Source organism: Dendrobates tinctorius, unplaced genomic scaffold, assembly GCF_039654945.1.
Source record: "Dendrobates tinctorius isolate UK_male_01 unplaced genomic scaffold, ASM3965494v1 ptg000138l, whole genome shotgun sequence".
Lineage (NCBI taxonomy): Eukaryota > Metazoa > Chordata > Amphibia > Anura > Dendrobatidae > Dendrobates > Dendrobates tinctorius.
In genome coordinates this window covers 21,310,366-21,332,187 of record NW_027361806.1, presented here as the reverse complement: position 1 = coordinate 21,332,187, position 21,822 = coordinate 21,310,366, and the positions used below count along the sequence as shown (strand labels likewise).

Sequence of the window (21,822 nt, the reverse complement as noted above, 5' to 3'; positions counted from 1 at the left end):
AGATACTCGAGGGTGGGTTTATGACCAGGGGCTTAGATTTAAAGCACCATTCCAGCACTGAACCCTCCCTGCTGAAATGGTGCTTTATCCAATTGAAAGTTGCAGTATAAGGATGCAAGCTCAATTTGTCATTCTTTGACTTGTAAAAAAAAAAAAAAAAAAAAAAATTGAGATTTTTGCAGCTGTCAAGTCTCCTGTTACTTTGCTTTTTACATAACAAAATGTTAAGTTCATGTTGCAGTTGTAGTAAAGCCTCGGGTGTTGAAGTCTCCATCCTTCTATCAGTCCCTAACATTGCTGATAGTGTGGATTGGGGTCACTCTTGTTCCCCTTCCACAGACCCATAATCACTATCTGGGCTGCCTTTATAACATTTAGTAAAGAAAGGCATCGATCTGTAGAATAATAGGAATTGTCTTCATACCCATAAAACATGCCAATAAACAGTTTTCATCTAAAATGTCTTGTTCTCCTCCCTGTCTGTCTGCAGGTAATCCCACATACTTCCACTAGGGGGCTCTCTTGCCACACATAAACCAAAAAGTTGCAATTTTCACTGAGTTTTTTGTGGCTGATACCTTTTAATGGCGAACTGAGAAGATGGTAACAAATCGCAGCTGTGGAGACTCCTCAGGTCTCTTCATCAGGCATTGACTAATGCAAAATCTGAAGAATCACATATTTATACACAGCACAGAAATAACACAATAGATAAGACAAGTGACGTGAAGCAGAACTATGTCTTTATGTCAGGATTGATCTCTTTTTGCATCACCTAAGGAATCTGCTCCTCAGACCTTTAGGGGACATCACAATCATTGACCAGACCTCAATCACAGGACAATAACATTTTCACTTTCCTTTATAGATGAACTGTTCCAATATTTATGACCACAATTGTCTTCTCCCTGCCCCACATCTGTAGTTCTGCTTCACGTCACTTGTCTCATCTATCGGGTCACTCCTGTGTCCTCTTGTGCATAAAATGTGACTTTTCAGATATTGTGTTATTCTCTTATTCTCTGCCTGATGGAGAGACCGGAGGAGTCTCAAAAGCTGCAATGTGTTACCAAATTTTCATTTGGCCAATAATAGTTGTCAACCACTGAGGACTCTAAGATCTAAATATTTTTCTTGCTACTGGCGATAAGGGTACAAAGATATAGATTTTTCCTGTAACAATTTTCACTGACAACTTTTTCTGAGCAGATAACACAGTTGATGCTGAAAGTGTCACGTTTCTGTTACGTTTCTGTTACATTTGTCACCTTTCTGTTATGTTTCTGTTACGTTTCTGTTACATCGGTGTTACAGGTGGATCATCCCAAAAGGCCTGAAGGAGAAACCTTTCCAGCCTTCTCCCCTCACCCTCCTACAGGACCTAAGAGTGGCACCAACAGACGTCTGGGGAATCATGAACGTTCGGATTCCTCTGAATCTGTAAGTGAGAATCTGACTATAAGCCGTGATCATCAGCACAGTGTCAGCACTTATCAGATCTTCCCCAGGTCTGTGAGTGCTCAGTATTTGGGATGTGCTCATTATAAGCGCTGCATGTGTCCAGCATGTGAATGGTCAGTGTTCAGGATGATGGTGCTTATGTGCCACATATCCGCTATGTTAATGGTGCATGTGCGGCATGTATGATGTGCAGGACACGTATGCGGGCAGCATACACTGAGCATGAGAACAATTCATGTGTCCAGTATATGAGAAGTGTGAACTTGGCACATGCCCAGTATGAGTGCTGCATGTGCAGTCGGAGTCCAGTGGAAGTAGTGATCATCCGGCATGTGACTTGTGTTTAGTATGTGTCTAGCATTGAATGGTGGATGAGAAACATGTCCCACAAGCTCGCTGCCTCGGGGTTATCCTTGACACTGATCTCTCTTTCAAACCACATATCCAAGCCCTTTCCACTTCCTGCCGACTTCAACTCAAAAATATTTCACAGATCCGTACATTCCTCAACCAAGAATCTGCAAAAACCCTAGTCCATGCCCTCATCAACTCCCACCTTGACTACTGCAACCTCCTGCTCTGTGGCCTCCCCTCTAACACTCTCGCACCCCTCCAATCTATTCTAAACTCTGCTGCCTGACTAATCCACCTGTCCCCCCGCTATTCCCCGGCCTTTCCCCTCTGTCAATCCCTGCACTGGCTCCCCATTATAGAATCATAGAATCGTAGAGTTGGAAGGGACCTCCTGGGCCATCTGGTCCAACCCCCTGCTCAAAGCAGGATTCGCTAAATCATCCCAGACAGATGTCTGTCCAGCCTCTGTTTGAAGACTTCCATTGAAGGAGAACTCACCACTTCTCGTGGCAGCGTGTTCCACTCATTGATCACTCTAACTGTCAAAAAGTTTTTTCTAATATCTAATCTGTGTCTCCTCCCCTTCAGTTTCATCCCATTGCTTCTAGTCTTTCCTTGTGCAAATGAGAATAAAGATGATCCTTCTACAATGTGACAGCCCTTTAGATATTTGTAGACAGCTATTAAGTCTCCTCTCAGTCTTCACTTTTGCAAACTAAACATTCCCAAATCCTGCAACCTTTCCTCATAAGACAGGGTTTGCAGACCGGTCACCATTCTGGTCGCTCTTTTCTGAACTTGCTCCAGTTTGTTGATGTCTTTTTTAAAATGTGGTGCCCAAAACTGGACACAATATTCCAGATGAGGTCTGACCAAAGAGGAGTAGAGGGAAATAATGACTTCACGTGATCTAGACTGTATGCTTCTGTTAATACATCCTAGAATTGCATTTGCCTTTTTTGCTGCTGCATCACACTGTTGACTCATATTCAGTCTGTGATCTATTAGTATACCCAAGTCTTTTTCACATGTGCTGTCACTTAGCCCTATTCCTCCCATTCTGTATATGCTTTTTTCATTTTTATTGCCCAGATGTAGTACTTTGCATTTCTCCCTGTTAAAAACCATTCGATTAGTTGCTGCCCACTTCTCCAGTTTATTTATATCTTTTTGAATCCTCTCTCTCTCTTCTCTAGTATTAGCTATCCCTCCTAGCTTTGTGTCATCAGCAAATTTAATCAGTTTACCCTCAATTCCTTCATCTAAATCGTTGATAAAGATGTTGAACAATACAGGGCCCAGGACAGAGCCCTGTGGTACCCCACTTGAGACATTCTTCCAACTGGATGTGCAGCCATTTACGACCACTCTTTGGGTCCGAACACTAAGCCAGTTATGAATCCACCTAACAGTTGCCTTGTCCATTCCATACTTAGCCATTTTTTCAATAAGGATTGTATGAGAGACTTTGTCAAATGCTTTGCTGAAGTCAAGATATACTATATCTACAGCATTTCCTTGATCCACCCAATCAGTGATTCCGTCATAGAAGGAAATTAAGTTAGTCTGACATGACTTATTAGTTACAAACCCATGCTGACTCTGTTTAATCACTTCATTCTTATCCAGGTACTGACATACATGTTGTTTAATAATTTGTTCAAAGATCTTTCCTGGTATAGAAGTCAGACTCACCGGCCTATAGTTGCCTGGGTCCACCTTCTTCCCCTTTTTGAAGATAGGAACAACATTTGCTCTTCTCCAGTCTTCTGGCACTTCTCCTGTTCTCCAAGAATTTTCAAAGATTATGGAGAGGGGTTCAAAAATATCTTCTGCTATCTCCTTCAGTACTCTGGGGTGTAATTCATCTGGACCTGGAGACTTGAATTCATTTAGGTTAGCTAAGACTCCATTACAAAACCCTAACCATGACATACAAAGCCATCCACAACCTGAGTCCTCCATATATCTGTGTCCTCGTCTCCCGGTACTTACCTGCACGCAACCTCCGATCCTCACAAGATCTCCTTCTCTGCTCCCCTCTTATCTCCTCTTCCCACAATCACATACAAGATTTCTCCCACGCATCCCCCATACTCTGGAACTCTCTACCACAACATATCAGACTCTCGCCTACCATGGAAACCTTCAAAAAGAACCTGAAGACCGACCTCTTCCGACAAGCCTATAACCTGCAGTAACCACCGATCCACCAAACCGCTGCACGACCAGCTCTACCCTCGCCTACTGTATTATCACCCATCCCTTGTAGGTTGTGAGCCCTCGTGGGCAGGGTCCTCTCTTCTCCTGGACCAGTCGTGACTTGTTTTGTTTAAGATTACTGTACTTGTATGTATTATGTACACCCCTCCTCACATGTAAAGCGGCATGGAATAAATGGCGCTATAATAATAATAATGTATCCGGTGTGTGTGTTGCATGTGCGCTGTATATCTCATGTGTGAACAGTCCAGTATGAGTGGTGCATCTGTTATGCAAATGTGTGTCCAGCATGTAGGTAGTGGGTATGTGACATTAGTCCAGCTTGTGAGTGGTCAGTGTTTGGGATGTGTCCAGTATGATGGTGTGCGTGCGGCATGAGGGGTTTTGGGTATACGTACTGAGGGCTCGTGTGCAGAATGTATCCTGTGAGTGCTTCTTGTGCCGCATGTATCCATGGTATGAATGCTGATACCCATTGAGGCTCGATATTACTCCTACGTTCTGTAAGATGACTTGCCTGTGACAGCAGAGGTATAGCGCGGTATAATGAGACCCCATGCACGGCGGCGGGCGCCCTATGACGGCATTGCATTGTACCGCTCTATGCATGTCCTCATCGTTACCTCCAGTCTTTCTTCCGATGTCTCCATGTGATTTGTGACCAGATTCATTGCTTCTCGTGCCAAACTCTTGGAATTTACCGTCCCTTGCTCTTGTTGCGGAGCAGCGGAGGTTGGAGACAGTCGGCGCCAGTTTATTATTGTTTGTGATTACTCCCATCAGAGCGCGACGATAAAAAGCTTCACAAACAGCAACAATCTCCGTGTCCCGGCCTCTTCCCTCATACATTATGTCCTCTGACCTCGGCCTGTTCACATTCACAACAATACCCAAATAAATATTTACTGCTCTCCTGCGAGTCCGAAAGGGAACGAACTGTGACGAGTCCACAACATAATAGTAATAATCGCACAATGTCAACACAGCGATTATTCCAATAAGCAGCATTATACAATAACACCGCGGACAAATATTCACATCCCCAACCTACCGCCATAATGTGCTGGGAAGATTTCCATGCCGCCAGCTACTATAGAGCAATATCACAGAGCTCGCCCCCAACCCCCGGGGTCCACAACTGTTCTGTGATGTTTTTATCAGGAGATAGAAAAGTTGTTCTGTTCATGGTCTCTTAGTGGTCATAATGGAATATACCGGTATGTTGGCTGCAAACATTATCTATACATATTCAGTAAGTTTGGGCACCCCTGGTCAAAATTATTGTTATTGTGAACAGTTAAGCAACTTAAAAATGAAATGATGTCTAAAAGGCCTAACGGATGACACACATACTTTGTATTTTAGGCAAAAAAAAAAAATTCCCGTTTTGAAAATTGCAAAAAGGAAAATGGGTTGATGCAAAAGTTTGTGCACCCTGCATGGTTAGTACCTAGTAGCACCCCATTACAGCTTGTAAACCCTTTTTGTAGCCAGACAAGAGTCTTTTAATTCTTGTTTGAGGGATTTTCCTCTATTCTTCCTTGGAGAATTCCTCCAGTTCTGTGAGATTCCTGGGCCGTCTTGCATCTTTTGCTTTTTTGAGGTTTAGCCACAGATTTTCAATGATGTTCAGATCAGGGGACTGTGAGGGCCATTGTAAAACCTTCATCTTGCGCCTTTTGAGGTCGTCTATTGTGGATTGTGACGTGTGATTAGGATCATTATCCTTTCATAGAAGCCATCCTCTTCCTCTTTTCACTTTCAGCTTTTTTACAGATGGTGATATGTTTGCATCAAGAATTTTTTGAAATTTCATTGAATCCATTCTTCCTTCTACCCGTGAAATGTTGCCAGTGCCATTGGCTGCAACACAACCGCAAAGCATGATTGATCCACTCTCATGCTTAATGGTTGACGAGATGTTCTTTTCCTGAAATTCTGTGCCCTTTTTTCTCCACAGATTCCTTTGATAATTGTGGCAAGAGAGATCTATATTATCCTCATTGCTCCACAGGACTTGTTTCCAAAATGCATCAGGCTTGATTAGATGTTGTTTTGCATATTTCTGACACTGAATTTTATGGTGAGGATGCAGGAGAGGCTTTCTTCTGATGACTCTTTCATGACGGCTATATTTGTGCAGGTGTCTCTGAAAAGTAGAACAATGTACCACAACTCCAGAGTCTGCTAAATCTTTCTGAAAGTCTTATGCAGTCAAGCAAGGGGTTGTGATTTGCTTCTCTAACAATCCTATGAGCAGTTCTCACTGACATTTTGCTTGGTCTTCAAGAACTTATCTTGACCTCCACTGTCCCAGGTAACTGCCTTTTCTTAATTATATTTCGAACTGAGGAAACGGCAACTTAAAAATGCTTTGCTATCTTCTTATAGTCTTCTCCTGCTTTTTGCGGCCTCCAACATTTTCAGAGTGCTAGGCAGCTGCTTAGAAGAACCCATGGCTGCTGTTTTTTAGCACAAGGATAGAGGAGGCTATGTCTTTATAAAGATGGGAAATTTGCATCATCTGACCTTTCCTAACGATGATGGTGAACAAGCCATAACCCTAACAGACTTGTTAAGGTATGAAAACTTGGCCAAAGTTGTCTGAGCACACAAATCTCCAAGAGTGCTCAAACTTTTGCATCGTCCCATTTTCCTTTGTGTCATTTTTAAAATGTAGAAGATGAAAATATAGATATTTTTGCCTAACATGCATAGGAAATGTGTCATCTTTAACCTTAGCCCTTTAACAGTAATTTTGACCAGGAACACCCAAACTTTTACATGTCACTGTACGTATGAAAACAAATTCTACATTGTGTATTAATGCTGAATGTATGTATAAATAACAATAATTCTTTCTTTACAACTCTAAAGTCTTCATCTCTTCGCCCAAACACCGCCCCCGGTAATATGCAGCGTCCCGTCCGTCTCCAGCCGCTGCCAGTGAACTCCTCTTCTGGTAATGCACCCAAAATGTCCACAGCTCCCCGGCAGAAACACTCGGCTGATGAGGACGATCAACGCTGCGCCCGTACGGTGAGACCAATCTGCGATAGCATCTTTCCATTTATCTAGTATCTATCAGGGGCTCTCCAATAATTTTGATCTTGGGGCCCAGTCTTCAGCTACATGCAAACATTATTGGCTGTGGATGGAGGATACAATGTGATTTGCTCATTTTTTTGTAATTTCAGCTGATAATTCCATAAAATAATGAAATATCCAGTTTGTTAAATAAATGAAATGCTTTCTGCTGACTTTGTCTGTATATAGTGTACTGTGCTCATCTGGGGGGGGGCCACCAGGGGATTCACCTGTTCCCCATTGGGCCAGTGCGAGCCTGCAGTACTGAATAGATTGACATAAGACATAGTTGAATACTATATATCTAATATAAAGCTAACATAATAAGGAAGCAGATCCACCAACAGCAAATTGCTGACGGTTTCTGAACGTTTCTTAGCTGTTTTTTTCCGCTTCATTCTTCCAGACAGACAAGGAGATCCTGAGAATCCTGCACAGCACCGAGCATACGACCGGGATATCGCCTTATCGACTTCCTATCATTAACAATTTTGTGACGCCGGTTCCACCACCGCCCCAAAAGCACCCTAAACTGACAATGAGCTCAACCTCTAGAGGGAGGCGATACCGGCCCACCACCACCGCAAATGGGCCTGACGCCCCTGCAAAGGTGAGAAGAAAATGAAAGAAGAATGCAGGAACCTCATCTCTATGTAGAGTAAATGTCGCACTGACCCTACAACGATAGGTCAGTCCCTCCATGTACAGCATGTTTGGGGGCTGAAGTATGTAGTGTCTCGAAGAGCTCCGACCAGTCGTTAGATTCTTTGGTCAATTGTGACTAAAAGGGAATCTGTCACCGGAAATTTGCGGGCTATGTACATGCCCTGTGTCCGGTACAATGGGCGGTGTTTATTCTTCTTTTCTCCATCCCATCCGTGGCCGACATCCGCGATATTTTCAGTAATTAGAGTAGTTCTCCATATTTCACGCGTGCACAAAGCAATCTTGCCTCGCGCATGCACAGTATGCTTAGCCCAACTGCGGGCAAAGCCGAAAATCATTACTGCGCATGCGCCGGTGCACTATGTCCCGGAACACAGCAAAATACTTCTGGGACATAGTGTACCGGCGCATGCGCAGTAATGATTTTCGGGTTTGCCAGCAGTTGGGCAAAGCATACTGTGCGTGCGCGAGGCAAGATTGCTTTGTGCACGCGTGAAATATGGAGAACCACTCTAATTACGGAAAATATCGCGGACGTCCTCCACGGATGGGGTGGAGAAAAGAAGAAGAAACACCTCCCATCGGACCAGACACAGGCCATTTACATAGCCCGCAAATTTCCGGTGACAGATTCCCTTTAAGTGGTTATGCCCAGGAGGACCACATCTCTATTTTTCTCTAATTTTTCTTAAAATGAAACCTGAGCAAAAATGGTAGAATGTTTTTTTTTTTTTTCACCATTTAATGCTTAGTTCTATTCATTTATACCTTTTGATATTTACAACTAAAATACCGCCACTTCTTTTTCCCCAGTGCAGCTGTTTTTCGAGCTTCCCCCCTTTCAATTTAAAAAAGCAAAAACCTTTCAAAAATAAATAAAAAGAATTGTATGACAAGAACTGAACAAGATTATTAAAGTTCCCCGGAGGCGATGATCAGGGACAGGCCGCGGCGTGTGATATGTTATGGTGTTATACGGCGGTGTCGACTACCGCGGTGATTTACCGGAGGAATCATCTGATTTATTTCTCGTTCTCTCCAGGACACCGGAAAATTTCATAAAACGTCCTTGCACAGTAACGTGAAGATTACCATGGTTTACCGGGGAAAAAACGTGCATTTATCACACGAGGTTGACGACTACAAGGACGAGATAAAAGTCTTCCAGCAACACTGCGGGGGCGAGAACCTCTGCGTCTTTAATGGAAAACTCCTGGAAGAAGGTGAGGGAAGGATGAGACCTAAAACATGGGAGCGTTTGTGACATGACCCCCCTGCATACACACATGCTTATACATAGTACGTTAAGTGTTCGCTATATTGTACGGGTTGTTATAACTGATGTGTCCACGTTCTTTACTGGTTTGTGACAGTAATTTAAACAAGTGTATTACAAAAATGTGTTTATTGTAATTTGTTTTGTTGCATCATTATTTTTCTTTTTTACTTTTCAAAACTTTAGAATATACTGGCAAATAGAGAGATATCTGTATGTTGTAGCAGATTATGCCTGAACAAAAGAAAATGATGGTTTTTAGGCAGAGAGAATCCTCCCATGCACGACGATGCAGCCTTTGGCTCACTGTTTGAGTTTCTGCCTTTCGTACCACAGTTCCTGAGCTTGAATCCCAGTAGTGACAAGCTATAAGTAAGAAGATGACAATTGACTAACTATGTGAAGAAATCTATAGAGAATTCTGGAAAACACTGCACTGTCTTCCCCCACTGGCCGCAGTGCAGCTGAACCGAATAACTAGAATAAGAAGTATCTTGTCTAGCTTTTGAGTTGGTTGGTTTCCAGGTCCGAACTACTAGGGATCACCTAAGACCACTAACTCTAGCTTAAATAATGTATCTCTTGCAGGTTTAGGAAGAGTAAAGTATACTCCCTGGCTGAAGCTGTGGCCTCTTTTAACTGCAGCTCATCGTGTTCTGATTGACTGTTGTGTACAAGCACAAGCCCCTCCACAATCTCCGTAGTCGGTGAAAGGAGATCTGATTTCCTTTAGGCACCGGTTGACACAGTTCCTGTTCTGCCGGTGACCAGGGATTTCCAGAGACTCTTATCACTGTGCAAAATTCATGTAGCATCACATTACTTAGTGATAACAATAGTTGTCAGGGAAGTTTTGTGACTGTGTGCTAACAGCATCATATCTGAAGACGACTAATGCAAAATTCATTATTTACCATGTTAAGCCTATACGTTTCATTATTCTCATGTTTCCTGCTGTATAAGTAGGGAGCGACCGAAAATAATCTAGTGAAAGAGATGGGAGTCGTCTGTACAGCAGTCGGAAGTTAGTGTGACAAAATGAGCAAATATTTTCAAGCCGTACAGAAAATCAGGTAGTTGCTAAGAAATCAGAACTAACTAAATAAACTAACTTTTTTTTTTTTTTTTTTAATAAAGAGTGTTTTATTAGATGTACCTCTAAGTAACCTCACAGCTAAAGGGTGCTGTTCTGGTGATAACATTAAGGGAAATGTAATAATGTACATGCAGTGTACAATCATTTATAATCCCATTCTAAAGTATTAGACAATTATAATTCCAGCTATTTCTAGAATGTTCTTGTGTCCTATATGTCACATTCAGTAATTAGGTAAGTGAGAGGGACCTAAAACAAGCGAGTTAGAGGGTGATGGAGCCTCCTATACAACGGACAGAAGTTCCTGTGGCTAAATGAGTACATGTTCGGAAGGAGGTAATAAAAACAGAAAGTCAAGTGGTTTCTTGGAAATCTGAACTAAACTGTCCTTAAAGAGTATTGTAATAGGTCTGCAAGTCATCCAAGTACCTTCATAGCTAAAGGGTGAACTTCTGAAAATTTACATTGAAGATTTATTAATATAAGTTCGAAACATCATTGAAAAACCTGCCCCAGTGTATTAGACAATTGTTATTCCATCAAATTCTGGAATATGCCTGTATCCTACAGGTCTCTTTTAATGAATTATTAGTGTCTGAAACTGTGGAAATGTGTAAACTGTATAATTAGTCTCCTAGTAGATCTGCTGTTACTGTTTTTTTTTGCTGGGTTTGTTGCAGACAGCTTCAGTTTGGTCTCTAGACGTCACCACGGTTTTCCGTTCAGCCTCACGTTTTACATTAATGGGATCCAGGTGGACCGGCTTAGCTCTTGCTGTGAATATAAACATCGCAAGGGAGCGCGGCTCGGGGGCAAAAATGGATATTTTGGATTCATCAATATTGAGGGAGCTTCTCCATGTTACAGGTATTATCCATAGAGCTCCTGACATCCAAACTCAGCAAATACCAATGCGGTGGAAAGCATGTTATTAGGCCAGAACTCTGCTGCATTTATGTTGTCCTAATGATTTCCCTTCCTAGGTGCATCATTTCAATGGGTCTGGATAAAAAGCCATCTCCTCCACCAAAGAGTAAGACAAAGGAAAAAGACAAGAAGGACAGTGACGAGGATGGTGATGAAGACCATAACGACAAAAAAAAACAAGAGGAGGACAGCAATGAGAAAGAAAAGAGGAGCCCAGTATGTGACGAAGAAGGTGAAGAGGACGACCAGAAGCCTGAGGAAAAGTCAATCATGGACTATGAGGAGGAAGGAGAAGAGAATAAGGACTACAAGACGGATGAATATGAAGCTGATGATGAAGATAAGGATGGTAAATTGTGCAGGAGATGAAATGTTCATATATCTTTACAAGTCTACGTATATGTTTTATTGTTTCACGGTATACATGCCTTATTGCTACACAACTGTCTAAACAACTTCTTCACCTTTCTGCAACATTTTATATTTTTCAAAAAAAGTTTACTCACTATGTAAACAGATTACATTACTTATATTGCACATTCTGTATTATGCTCCAGAGCTGCACTCACTATTCTGCTGGTGGAGTCACTGTTGCACATTCTGTATTATGCTCCAGAGCTGCACTCACTATTCTGCTGGTGGAGTCACTGTGTACATACATTACATTACTGATCCTGAGTTACATCCTGTATTATACCCCAGAGCTGCACTCACTATTCTGCTGGTGCAGTCACTATGTACATACATTACATTACTGATCCTGAGTTACAGCCTGTATTATACCCCAGAGCTGCACTCACTATTCTGCTGGTGCAGTCACTATGTACATACATTACTGATCCTGAGTTACCTCCTGTATTATACTCCAGAGCTGCACTCACTATTCTGCTGGTGCAGTCACTGTGTACATACATTACATTACTGATCCTGAGTTACATCCTGTATTATACCCCAGAGCTGCACTCACTATTCTGGTGCAGTCACTGTGTACATACATTACATTACTGATCCTGAGTTACATCCTGTATTATACTCCAGAGCTGCACTCACTATTCTGCTGGTGCAGTCACTGTGTACATACATTACATTACTGATCCTGAGTTACATGATGGCAATGTTGTTCACTGCTTTCTATGCTATGTAGAATAATCATGAATTCTGCTCTGGAGTATAATACATATACAATAAAAGGGTGAATAAAGGTGGATCTATTCCTTAAGGGAGTCTTCAGGGCTTTTAATATCGATTGGCCTTAAGTCCTGAATATCAGACAATCTGACATCCGACGAACTCTGCTGTTTTAGCGGCTGGATATAAACAATAAATGGCGCCAGAACAGCACGTAGTCATATATCGTGTTCTGGCTGATGTCGGGCGCTGCAGCTCATAATCTATTTGTTTATTTACAAAAAAATCCCATTAATCTGCAAGACTTCCCCGTGTATTCTGCACAGTGTCATTGTAAGGCCGGGGTCACACTAACCGACGCAAAATACGGTCCGTATTTTACATGCGTAATACGGATGAATGACCCCTAAATAGTGCTCCATATGTCATCCGTAAGCAAGGTGTGGTCGCGTATTTTGCGCATGTCTGCATCCGTATGTAATCCGTATGCCAAGATTTTCTCGCCGCCTTGCAAAATGGACATATAATGGAGCCCTATGACAGGGTTTCTAACCAGGAACAAAAGAATAGATCTAGACACATAGAAAATATATATATATATATATATATATATATATATATATATGTGTGTATATATATAATATATATATATATATATATATATATATACTCGTCATTGAGACAAATATACATATATATATTTATTTCACAGAGTTCTTCATAGCAGAATAGCCGCTAATTCAATTGCCGGCTTCTATCAAATCATTCCCCAACCCGACATGAAATGACACATGGTTGCATACAGTAAACCATTTCATTTCATGTTTTTTTATATGTCCCTGACTAATAATTAGATGAGGGATTGTGTGCAAAATTTGGGAGGTGTAGGTGTTATTTTAAGGGGTTAATTCGTTGTAAAAAAAATGCGTGGGCTCCCGCGGTAATTTGTCAACCAGAGAGGTAAAGCAGGTGAGTGAGAGCCCACACATTTTTCTACAACGAATTAACCCCTTAAAATAACACCTACACCTCCCAAATTTTGCACACAAACCCTCATCTAATTATTAGTCAGGGGCATATTAAAAAAACATGAAGTGAAATGCTTTACTGTATGTAACCATGTGTCATTTCATGTCGGGTTGGGGAATGATTTGACAGAAGCCGGCAATTGAATTAGCGGCTATTCTGCTATGAAGAACTCTGTGAAATATAAATATATATATATGTGTCTCAGTGACTTGTGTGTGTGTATATATATATATATATATATATATATTTGTCTCAACGACGTGTATGTATGCATATAGGAGGAGGGGCCCTATTATGGAGTTTGCATTGGGGCCCAGGAGCTTCAAGGGAATTGAAGAAGAACCTCGTTAGAGGAGGAAATCCTTCAAAGTGATCGTATCTACCACAAATGTAAATGATCGCTTTTGCGGATGAGGCCATGGAAGGCCGAGGCCCCAGCCCAGTGTGGGGCTATCACTTATTTGACAGGATGGCAAAAACAGGAGCTGAAATCATCTATACACTGGCCTTACTAAATAACTGACTTCATTTACTAGAATTATTTCCGACCAAATTGTAAAAAATAAAAAAAAATCATTTTATCATCATTTTGCCACAGTTTTCTTATACAGCGACATTGGGGTCTATTTAGGAAGACTGTCTAATCTGACCCTAGTAACCAATCAGAGCTCAGCTTTCATTTTTTAAATTGCTGTTTTAGATTGGATGCCACGCTGTGATTGGTCGTTATGGACAACAAAGCGACAGGCTTTATAAATTTACTCTGCTAGGCCTCATTTATCAAATCTGCGGCCCATAGCAACCAATCGCAGCGCAGCTTTCATTTTACCACAGCAGTTTAGGAAATGAAGGCCGAGCTCTGATTGGTTGCTACCGGCAACTGAGCCACTATCTGTTTAGACAATATTGATAATTTCGGCCCATTTGTTTCGCGTTTTACCTGTAAAATCGCAATCTCAAAACCACAGAAATTAATGGAAAAACTGTGTAAAGGTTTCTGATGTGGTTTTTGTTCATGCAGCCAAAAATATTTTCTGAAAATGAATACGGTTGCAAAAAAAACATCGACAATCTGTGGTGGGTTTTCATCACTACGACGTGTTATCACTTAATTTTAAGGCAGTCGGACCCCCTCAGATCCTTTATAAGGCTGCAGTGTTAGCTAGTCTTTTTCTGCACGCCATGCGCAGGTAACCAGGTGTGTCTCACCTTCACTGGTAGGGACCCGACTGATCACAGTGTTATGGCCTAAGGTAATGATCTCCCGTGCATTCTATAACCGTTCATGTCCCCACCCAGGTTGCTCTGTTATAATCCTTGCTATGGGGGCCCCCTTCCTCTATATATGCTTTCCCCCATTGATATTACTGATATTCAGCATTAAAGCCTTTTATGGTGATAATTGCAATTGTACAGTACATCCTAGCAACATATCAGCCTGAAGATAAGGAGCAAGTGACCTGGCGCTCGATAATGATCTTATTAATACGTGAGCTCAGGGTATGGTATATATTGTATGCTATTGAGAATATGACAAGAATACTTAATAGATAATTTCAGTATCTACATATATTAGTCCTTTATTACGGTCCTAAACGAGAGGCAGGTACGGCTCCTGCTGTGAACTCAAATCAACCTCAAACCATGTAAAATATAGGATTTTTTTTTTTGCTTGTTTTTCCTGTAGACTATGATGAAGATTTTGAAGTTGAGGAAAACAAATCTGTTGAGAAATATAATGAAGACGGAAGGTTGGATGATGAAGAGAAGGAAATGTCAAAGTCCCCCTGGGATGGTGAGAAAGACGATATAAACCAGGAATGGAGAAGTAGCGCGCCATCAAACGCCGCCGTGCAAGAGGCTTCTGACAGAGCGGTAGATGAAAGGGACAGCGACTACGAGGATAAACAAGGTTCGTTACTATCTTACTATTTATTCTGTCGCTTGTTTCTCATGGTTAATTGTCTCCTACAGTTAGACTTTGGTGGGGGTAATGGAGATACCTGTATTGGAGTTATTAAAAAAGGACTTATGTAGGGAACGCAAACCACTTTGTAAGAAAAAAAAAAGTTCAGAATTTTTTTTTAACCTTTATCAAATATAAAAATATCTTTACAATGTTGGTATCGCAATAATCCACCGAATCATTTTGTCCACATATTGAACACCATTAACGATAACCCCCCCCCCCCCACCAAAAAAAAGAGAATGGCAGAATTGTTTTATTTTTTGTATTTTATTTTTTTTTGCCATTTCTCCAAATCTGCATTTTTTTTTTTTTTTTTTTCTGTTTTTCAAAATTCCATATAGTAAAGTAAATGGCATCATTCCAAACTACAACTTCTCTCGCAAAAAAACAGGCCCTCGTACCGCTATATGGATGGAAAAAAATTGTGTTGATGGTAGGAAAAAAAATGAAATAAATTATCTGCAAGGGGGTAAATAATGAGAAAGGTTGATCTGATGAGTCCCGGGGTGCTAGGAGAAGAATTAATGATGTCATCATGACAGTGATGTCAGTTAGAGGGGTTTTCTGTTTAATTCGAACCCTTTATGCAGTATCATGGTATATTGATGTAATTTGGGAGGCTCGATCATTTAGAGCCGGTATATCAGTCTGTGTGTGCCGCTACGCTGAGCAGCTCTTATTTTGGAGGATGCAGTGTATCGTAGCATCATTTGTCTGTATTCTCATCCTTATTATCATATTTATTGCAATCGTCAAGGTTCACTATTGACACATCAAATAATGAAGGGTTCACAGACCACCCATTTTTCTTTCATTACCTCCTTACGGAAATTCTTTCCTTTGAACTCGGCGGCTCCTTTGATATTGTATTTTCCATATTGAATAGGGAAACATAGCGCAGCTGACGAGGAAATGAACTCGGCTGCTAGAAAAATCCAGAACCTTTATAGAGAACATAGAGTTCTGCAACAGAACGGTCGGATGAAGAAAGGTTTGAAATTATACATCAAGATGCAGAATTCGCCTTTGATTGTATTATCTAATTGACTTGGAGTTTGGGGGCCAATCTCTTAATTTTCCTAAATTTCTGATCTGCGATGACTAAATCTGCATGTTCTACAATCAGAATTTCTATGTGATCAATATTCCCTTGCTTTAATTATTCAGTTAATTAAATGCCCCATCATAGCTGGAAATGGCATACGAGAAATGGCACTGAGAACTAGTACCGGTGTAATTTATGCTTCTATGCATTTACTATACCCTGACATCCTTTCTTTGATTGACTATTTAAGGTAAGTTACAGGAAAAAAATTGTAATGAAGCCGATATACTGTGATAAGCCTAAAAAAGGGCCTCATGGGCGGAGCAAGACATAGAGCAACAAAGAGCCTTGCTCCGCCCTCGCAAATCTAACACTTGGGAAAAGACAGTTCGCCAGTTCTGCCTTTATTGTTTTTTATTTGCTTTATTTTTATATTTTGATGCAGTGGTGATCATATTTATCAAGTGCATCAATCATACCTTTGGGATGGACAGGTTGGCTACCTCTCTCATTCCTAAAGGGTGGAGTGGCGGTTGAGCATACTCACCCAGATCTTGAGATCAGTCAGTATTTCAGCAATAAGAACTTAGAGGGTCATACATTTATCACATATCTGATGGATAGATGATGAATGCATTTAGTGGGAAGACCCCTTAAAGATGGCTCTCAAACTGGACCCAAATCAGAAATGATTATATATGTAATGTGACCCAAGAGTTTCCATTTTACAGATCTTTGACCCATTTTGGTGCATTGGTTGAGCGCCCATTAAGATTTGACATTTTTTCTTCCTGTTGTAGATAGGGAACACAAAGAGTCATTCTCATCTAGCAGTTCAGTAGATGGTTCCTCAAGTGAAGATGACTCCGACCTTGACGACAATCAAAGAAATGGAGACCATGAGGCAGAAATGGACCAGGAGAAGGAAATGAACAAAACTAATCAGGACGCAGACAACCATGACTTAGACAAGGACCTTGAGCTGGAAGAACCAGAAGAGGAAGACAAGGAGATGCGGGAAACACTTAGTGAGGAACATGGGAATATTGAAGGTCATGATGATGTAGATGAACCCCTGTCAGATAGACCAGAAGGTGACAGAAAATCAGACTGTGTGAGTCCTGACAGCGAGCAGGTAAATGATGGTGGAACATTAGGTCTTATGGATGAGGAGGACAAGTCTGAGGCAGAAGATGACTTAGAGAGTAAGCTCACGAGTGATGAGGAGGGTGGTGAGTACAGGAAGAGACCTGCGGTTTGCACCTGACCTGCATGCCACCTGTGCCGTGATACCAGTGTGTCTACCCAACCAAGCATGCATAATATCATTCTTTCTCTACTCTTATTTGTAAGAAATATACAATAATTCATAGTATGGAAAAACAGACGTTCAAAGGGCTGTCAGAATTAGAAAACCCATTTTCAAATATGCTTTTAGTGAATTCTGAGTTAACAAATGAGGGACCCAAATAGGTAGACCACCCTTGTCAGCCAAAGAAGAGTGACTACAAAAAGCATAGCCTTGTGTCACACAGACAATCCATTGATATTAATGAGAAGTGTGTGATACTTCATTTCCCCTGTGGTGGCGCTGCAGGTAAACTGAACACTTGTTATTAGATCCACCATAGAGCGGATCGCTGAGGGTTCCCGTAGGATAACTCTTTCCCATGGTCATCTTATCCTTAGAAAACACTCCAAGTCTAAAGTGGACAACTCCCTTCTGTTTCTGCTATAGAAAAAATTCACCTAGAAATGCCATGTAAGCGTAGAAGTTACCTCTGACACAGTAGGAAAAGGAGTTCTAAGTTTGCCAAATAAGGCTCTGTTCACACCAGCTATCAGCGGGGTCCGAGTCCTGATGGGGTTCTGGAGTTTTACACTGAAGGTTTCTGTCTTTTGATGGTGTCTGTATTTTACCATCAAATTAAAAGAAGCATGCACAGAGGAAACCTTCAATTTAGACGCAAAGATATATAATATATCATACATAATCCAAAATATAATATATAATCCAGCATTGGAAGTGAAAGTTTGACTTTCATTGCATATCTTGCTGTTTTTGGTAATTTTTTAGTAGGTTTTTATTCCATGCACGTTTACAATAAATTACAGAAACCATCAACAAGCCGTCATGCTGTCATCGAATCTTATAAAGGCTTTTTTTTTAATTTTCTAAAAATCCATAATAAAAATAATTTCCAAGCCCCTTTTATTTCTGCAGGTGTCAGTAACTGAACTGAATCTGCCATTCATCATCCATTAGTGTCAACTTGTTGATGGTCTCCAGTAAAGATGAATAAATTCAATGCAAATCGAATTCATGTTGAATTTTTAGAGATTATCATGAATCGCCTTAAAAGCTAACTTCCATTTTGCACATTGCGGAAGGTTGCACCAACCAGACAAGTTTCACGTGGCGTCTGGCTTTGCACCCGGGCGTGCTTTCCCATAATTCCTTGCAGATATCACAACACATGCTATAGCATAGCCAATTAGGAGGGACTATTTTAGCCTTTATAAAAGCAGAGGCAGGGAACGCAGCAGCCAATTTATGGTGAATCTGGATAGTTAGAGGACTTCACAGCTTCCGGTCCCAGTGTTGTCCGGCTTGCAAAAAAGGTGCACATTTCCGACGTCGCAGTGTATTGGAGTCATGCCAAGCAGCACTCTTAATTGTGAGAGTTGCCTGGCACGACTTTATTATAAAGGGCATCGGAAATGACATGCTTACTATGCAGGGCAGGAGGAAGGAAGTCGGGTGTGCACCTTTTCTGCTTGCCGGAGAACACTGAAGCTGGAAGTTGGTGACTCTCCTGCGCCCACAGAAGGGCGGAACAGTGCAGAGGAGCGACAGGCAGAATGCAGAAAGCACAGACGTGAGATTTCGGCACGTGCTCCTGACGTCAAAGGCACACTGTAAAGACCAGGAAGAAGTCTGGTATAATGAAGAGAGGAGGCAGTAAACCCCATAGCCTGGAAGGTCTAATTAACATAAAGTGATAAAAGATGATTTTTACAGCACAAAATCTGATCAAAGTCTAATCAGAATAATCTGTTTTTCTCGTACGTGGAAAAATCAGAGGTTTGATTGAAGCCTATAGGCCGTGCTTGCATCAACAAGCTTGATAGGGGTGGGATACAGTCCTATGAGCGTTAGGCTGGTTTCACACTTGCGTTTTTTTCCCTATACTTTAACATGGGTGCGCATATGAGCGCATACACATGTGTTTGTACGCGTTTGTATGCGCATGCGTTTTTTTGTAGTGTGCACTCGGGCGCACAAAATGCATCCTGTTGCATTTTTTGTGCGTCCGACTTGCCACCAAAAAACGCATGCCCACGCAATGCGTTTTTTTTTTTTTTTTTTACAGCAAAACACCCATTAAAGTTTATGGGTGCGCATTGTAATGTGCACGTATGCGCAAAAAAAGCATGCGTTTTAAAAAAAAAAATGCACCAAAAAACGCACACAAATGCATGATGCGTTTTTTTCATGCGTTTGTGTGCGCAAAAAACACGCAGCAAAAAAACGCAAGTGTGAAAGTTACACCCATGTTTTTCAGGGCATTTGGAGGCTTTGGAGTACGTTTTGTTTTTGTTTTTTTTGATGAATTGAAGCTGCTGGCTTAATGTGGCAATCTTGGCAAATTCAAATTTCAAAAAATGTGCTCACATTTAGACATTAAAGAGAGTTTTTACAATTGAAAAATAAGGGAAAACAACAAAAATGTAATAAAGGTAAAGTAGAAGATTCTTACTATGGAGCTAATGTTAATTCACAGTACGCTTTCCCTTTACTACAGAGTAGGCAAATATGGTTTGTATTTACTGTAGATTGTAAGCGCTTTGAAAAAAAAATATTCTTTAAGAATGTTTAAGGTTTTTTTCTCCCAAATAATCTTCCAATTAGGATTCGTCGCTTGTTCGCATATTCACCGTTTCTGAATTCTGTGCAGATGTCATGTAATCAGCAGCTTTGTGTTGTTGTTGCTGCTTTGTATCTCTTCTCCTTTTCTTTGCTCTTTTGTGTCTTATTGTTCTTGTTTGAATTAGTATAGCATGTACAGAATAAATTGAGTGTCCTGCCATTCTTTTGCCATCAGTTCTTCAAGTAACACATTCAATGTTCTATAAAAATGTTAAAGATTCCCCCCAAATTGTATTCTAGACTTATTACATTCTGCCCATAATAACTTATCAATATGTGATGATATATTTAAGTATAAAATAAATCATTAGTTACAGTGATGCTTGCCAGTCATCTTCTCTCTTGTTAACTCATTAAACCCAGAGCATTGATTCCTTATAGGGTTATTACTAGAATAGGAATAGGTGATAACTACTAAATCGGTGAGGGGCCAACCAATAAAAAAAGAAATAAGAATGTACCAAGGAGGGCACCGCCAGATGAACGGACATCTGCCTAAAGCATGACAGACAAAATCAGAAATGTGGGAGTAAAAAAAGCATTCCAAAAGAAAGGGATCACCTTAAAAATACACTATTAATACATTTCTAGACGAAAGACAGACCACATACAAAATGAAAAGCAATTAAAACGGCCAAAGGGGCTACATGCGCACATCGCGACATGCCATAATGACGCTAATGTCAAACTTCTAATGCCAGCCAAAGTCTGAAGCCCTGGACATAAGATAATATATTGCGTAGGTAGCACATCTGCACGCTTGTAAAGCTAAGAATTGAGCATGAAATAGACAACAAAAAGTTTGAGCATAAAAATATAGTGGAGGGAAAACCTCATGCGTATCACCACCAGTGTTGTGGCTTCATCAGGGGGTACATAGGTTGTAAACTCATTAGAAACAAAAAGAAAACAGGTTGAACAAAAAGAACTGTGACACAGGAACACGGGGAAGGATTAGGTGGTGTCCACTCTGACATTGTAGGCGTCCAGCTGTGCATCTAGTTCTTCTGATAACTGTTCCTTTTGTGTTTCTGCCAGGGTAACCCCTGAGGAAGCCACAGCGTGTAGGTTTATACCAATCTCCTCTACATGTTATTGAAAATGTATGTGCTGAAATCTGCAGCATGTGAATAAAAGGGGTTAATCTGAAGCACGTCTGCAACAAAATCTGCAAGTAACCAGCGCAGATTTTAAGGCGTTGGAAAAATCCTCATCAAATCTGCAACATTGGTACTTACCCTAACGGATGCTGCAAGTTGCGCACAAAGGAAACTCTGAAATATTTCTTACTAAATTAATTAATTACAAAGACATTGGCTGGATTATTGTTGCAAGGATTTGCACTTTGCTAAATTAAAGTTAAAAAGGAGAGGAAAAAAAGTAATTTTTGTATTTTTAATTCATTTTACTGAAACTAGTTTGCCACTAAGCGCAAAAAACTGCCTAAATAGCAATGACCTAATATAATGTTATCAGAATTAGCACCTGTGGATGCTCCATTAATAATATACAGCCTTTTGACATTTTTGCATTTAAAGGATATAACAAATGACGCAACTTTGCAAAAAATAAAAAAAATAGAACTTTCCCACTGTTTTGTGTATATAGCTCTTATGCAGATAATTCTATC

The 21,822-nt window shown here is 40.8% G+C and overlaps 1 protein-coding gene across 3 annotated transcripts in view; it reads left to right on the top strand.

The window, feature by feature from the left end:
• The window catches only part of ERICH3 (glutamate rich 3), a 56,039-nt gene that overhangs the window by 25,634 nt on the left and 8,583 nt on the right, over positions 1–21,822 (top strand). For all 3 annotated transcript variants that reach the window (XM_073544794.1, XM_073544793.1, XM_073544795.1), the window contains exons 5-12: positions 1,315–1,440; positions 6,916–7,077; positions 7,532–7,735; positions 8,834–9,014; positions 10,844–11,030; positions 11,147–11,439; positions 14,935–15,159; positions 17,062–17,493. In XM_073544794.1, coding sequence (XP_073400895.1) covers positions 1,315–1,440; positions 6,916–7,077; positions 7,532–7,735; positions 8,834–9,014; positions 10,844–11,030; positions 11,147–11,439; positions 14,935–15,159; positions 17,062–17,493 — 1,810 coding nt within the window. The remainder of the gene's footprint in view (positions 1–1,314; positions 1,441–6,915; positions 7,078–7,531; positions 7,736–8,833; positions 9,015–10,843; positions 11,031–11,146; positions 11,440–14,934; positions 15,160–17,061; positions 17,494–21,822) is intronic.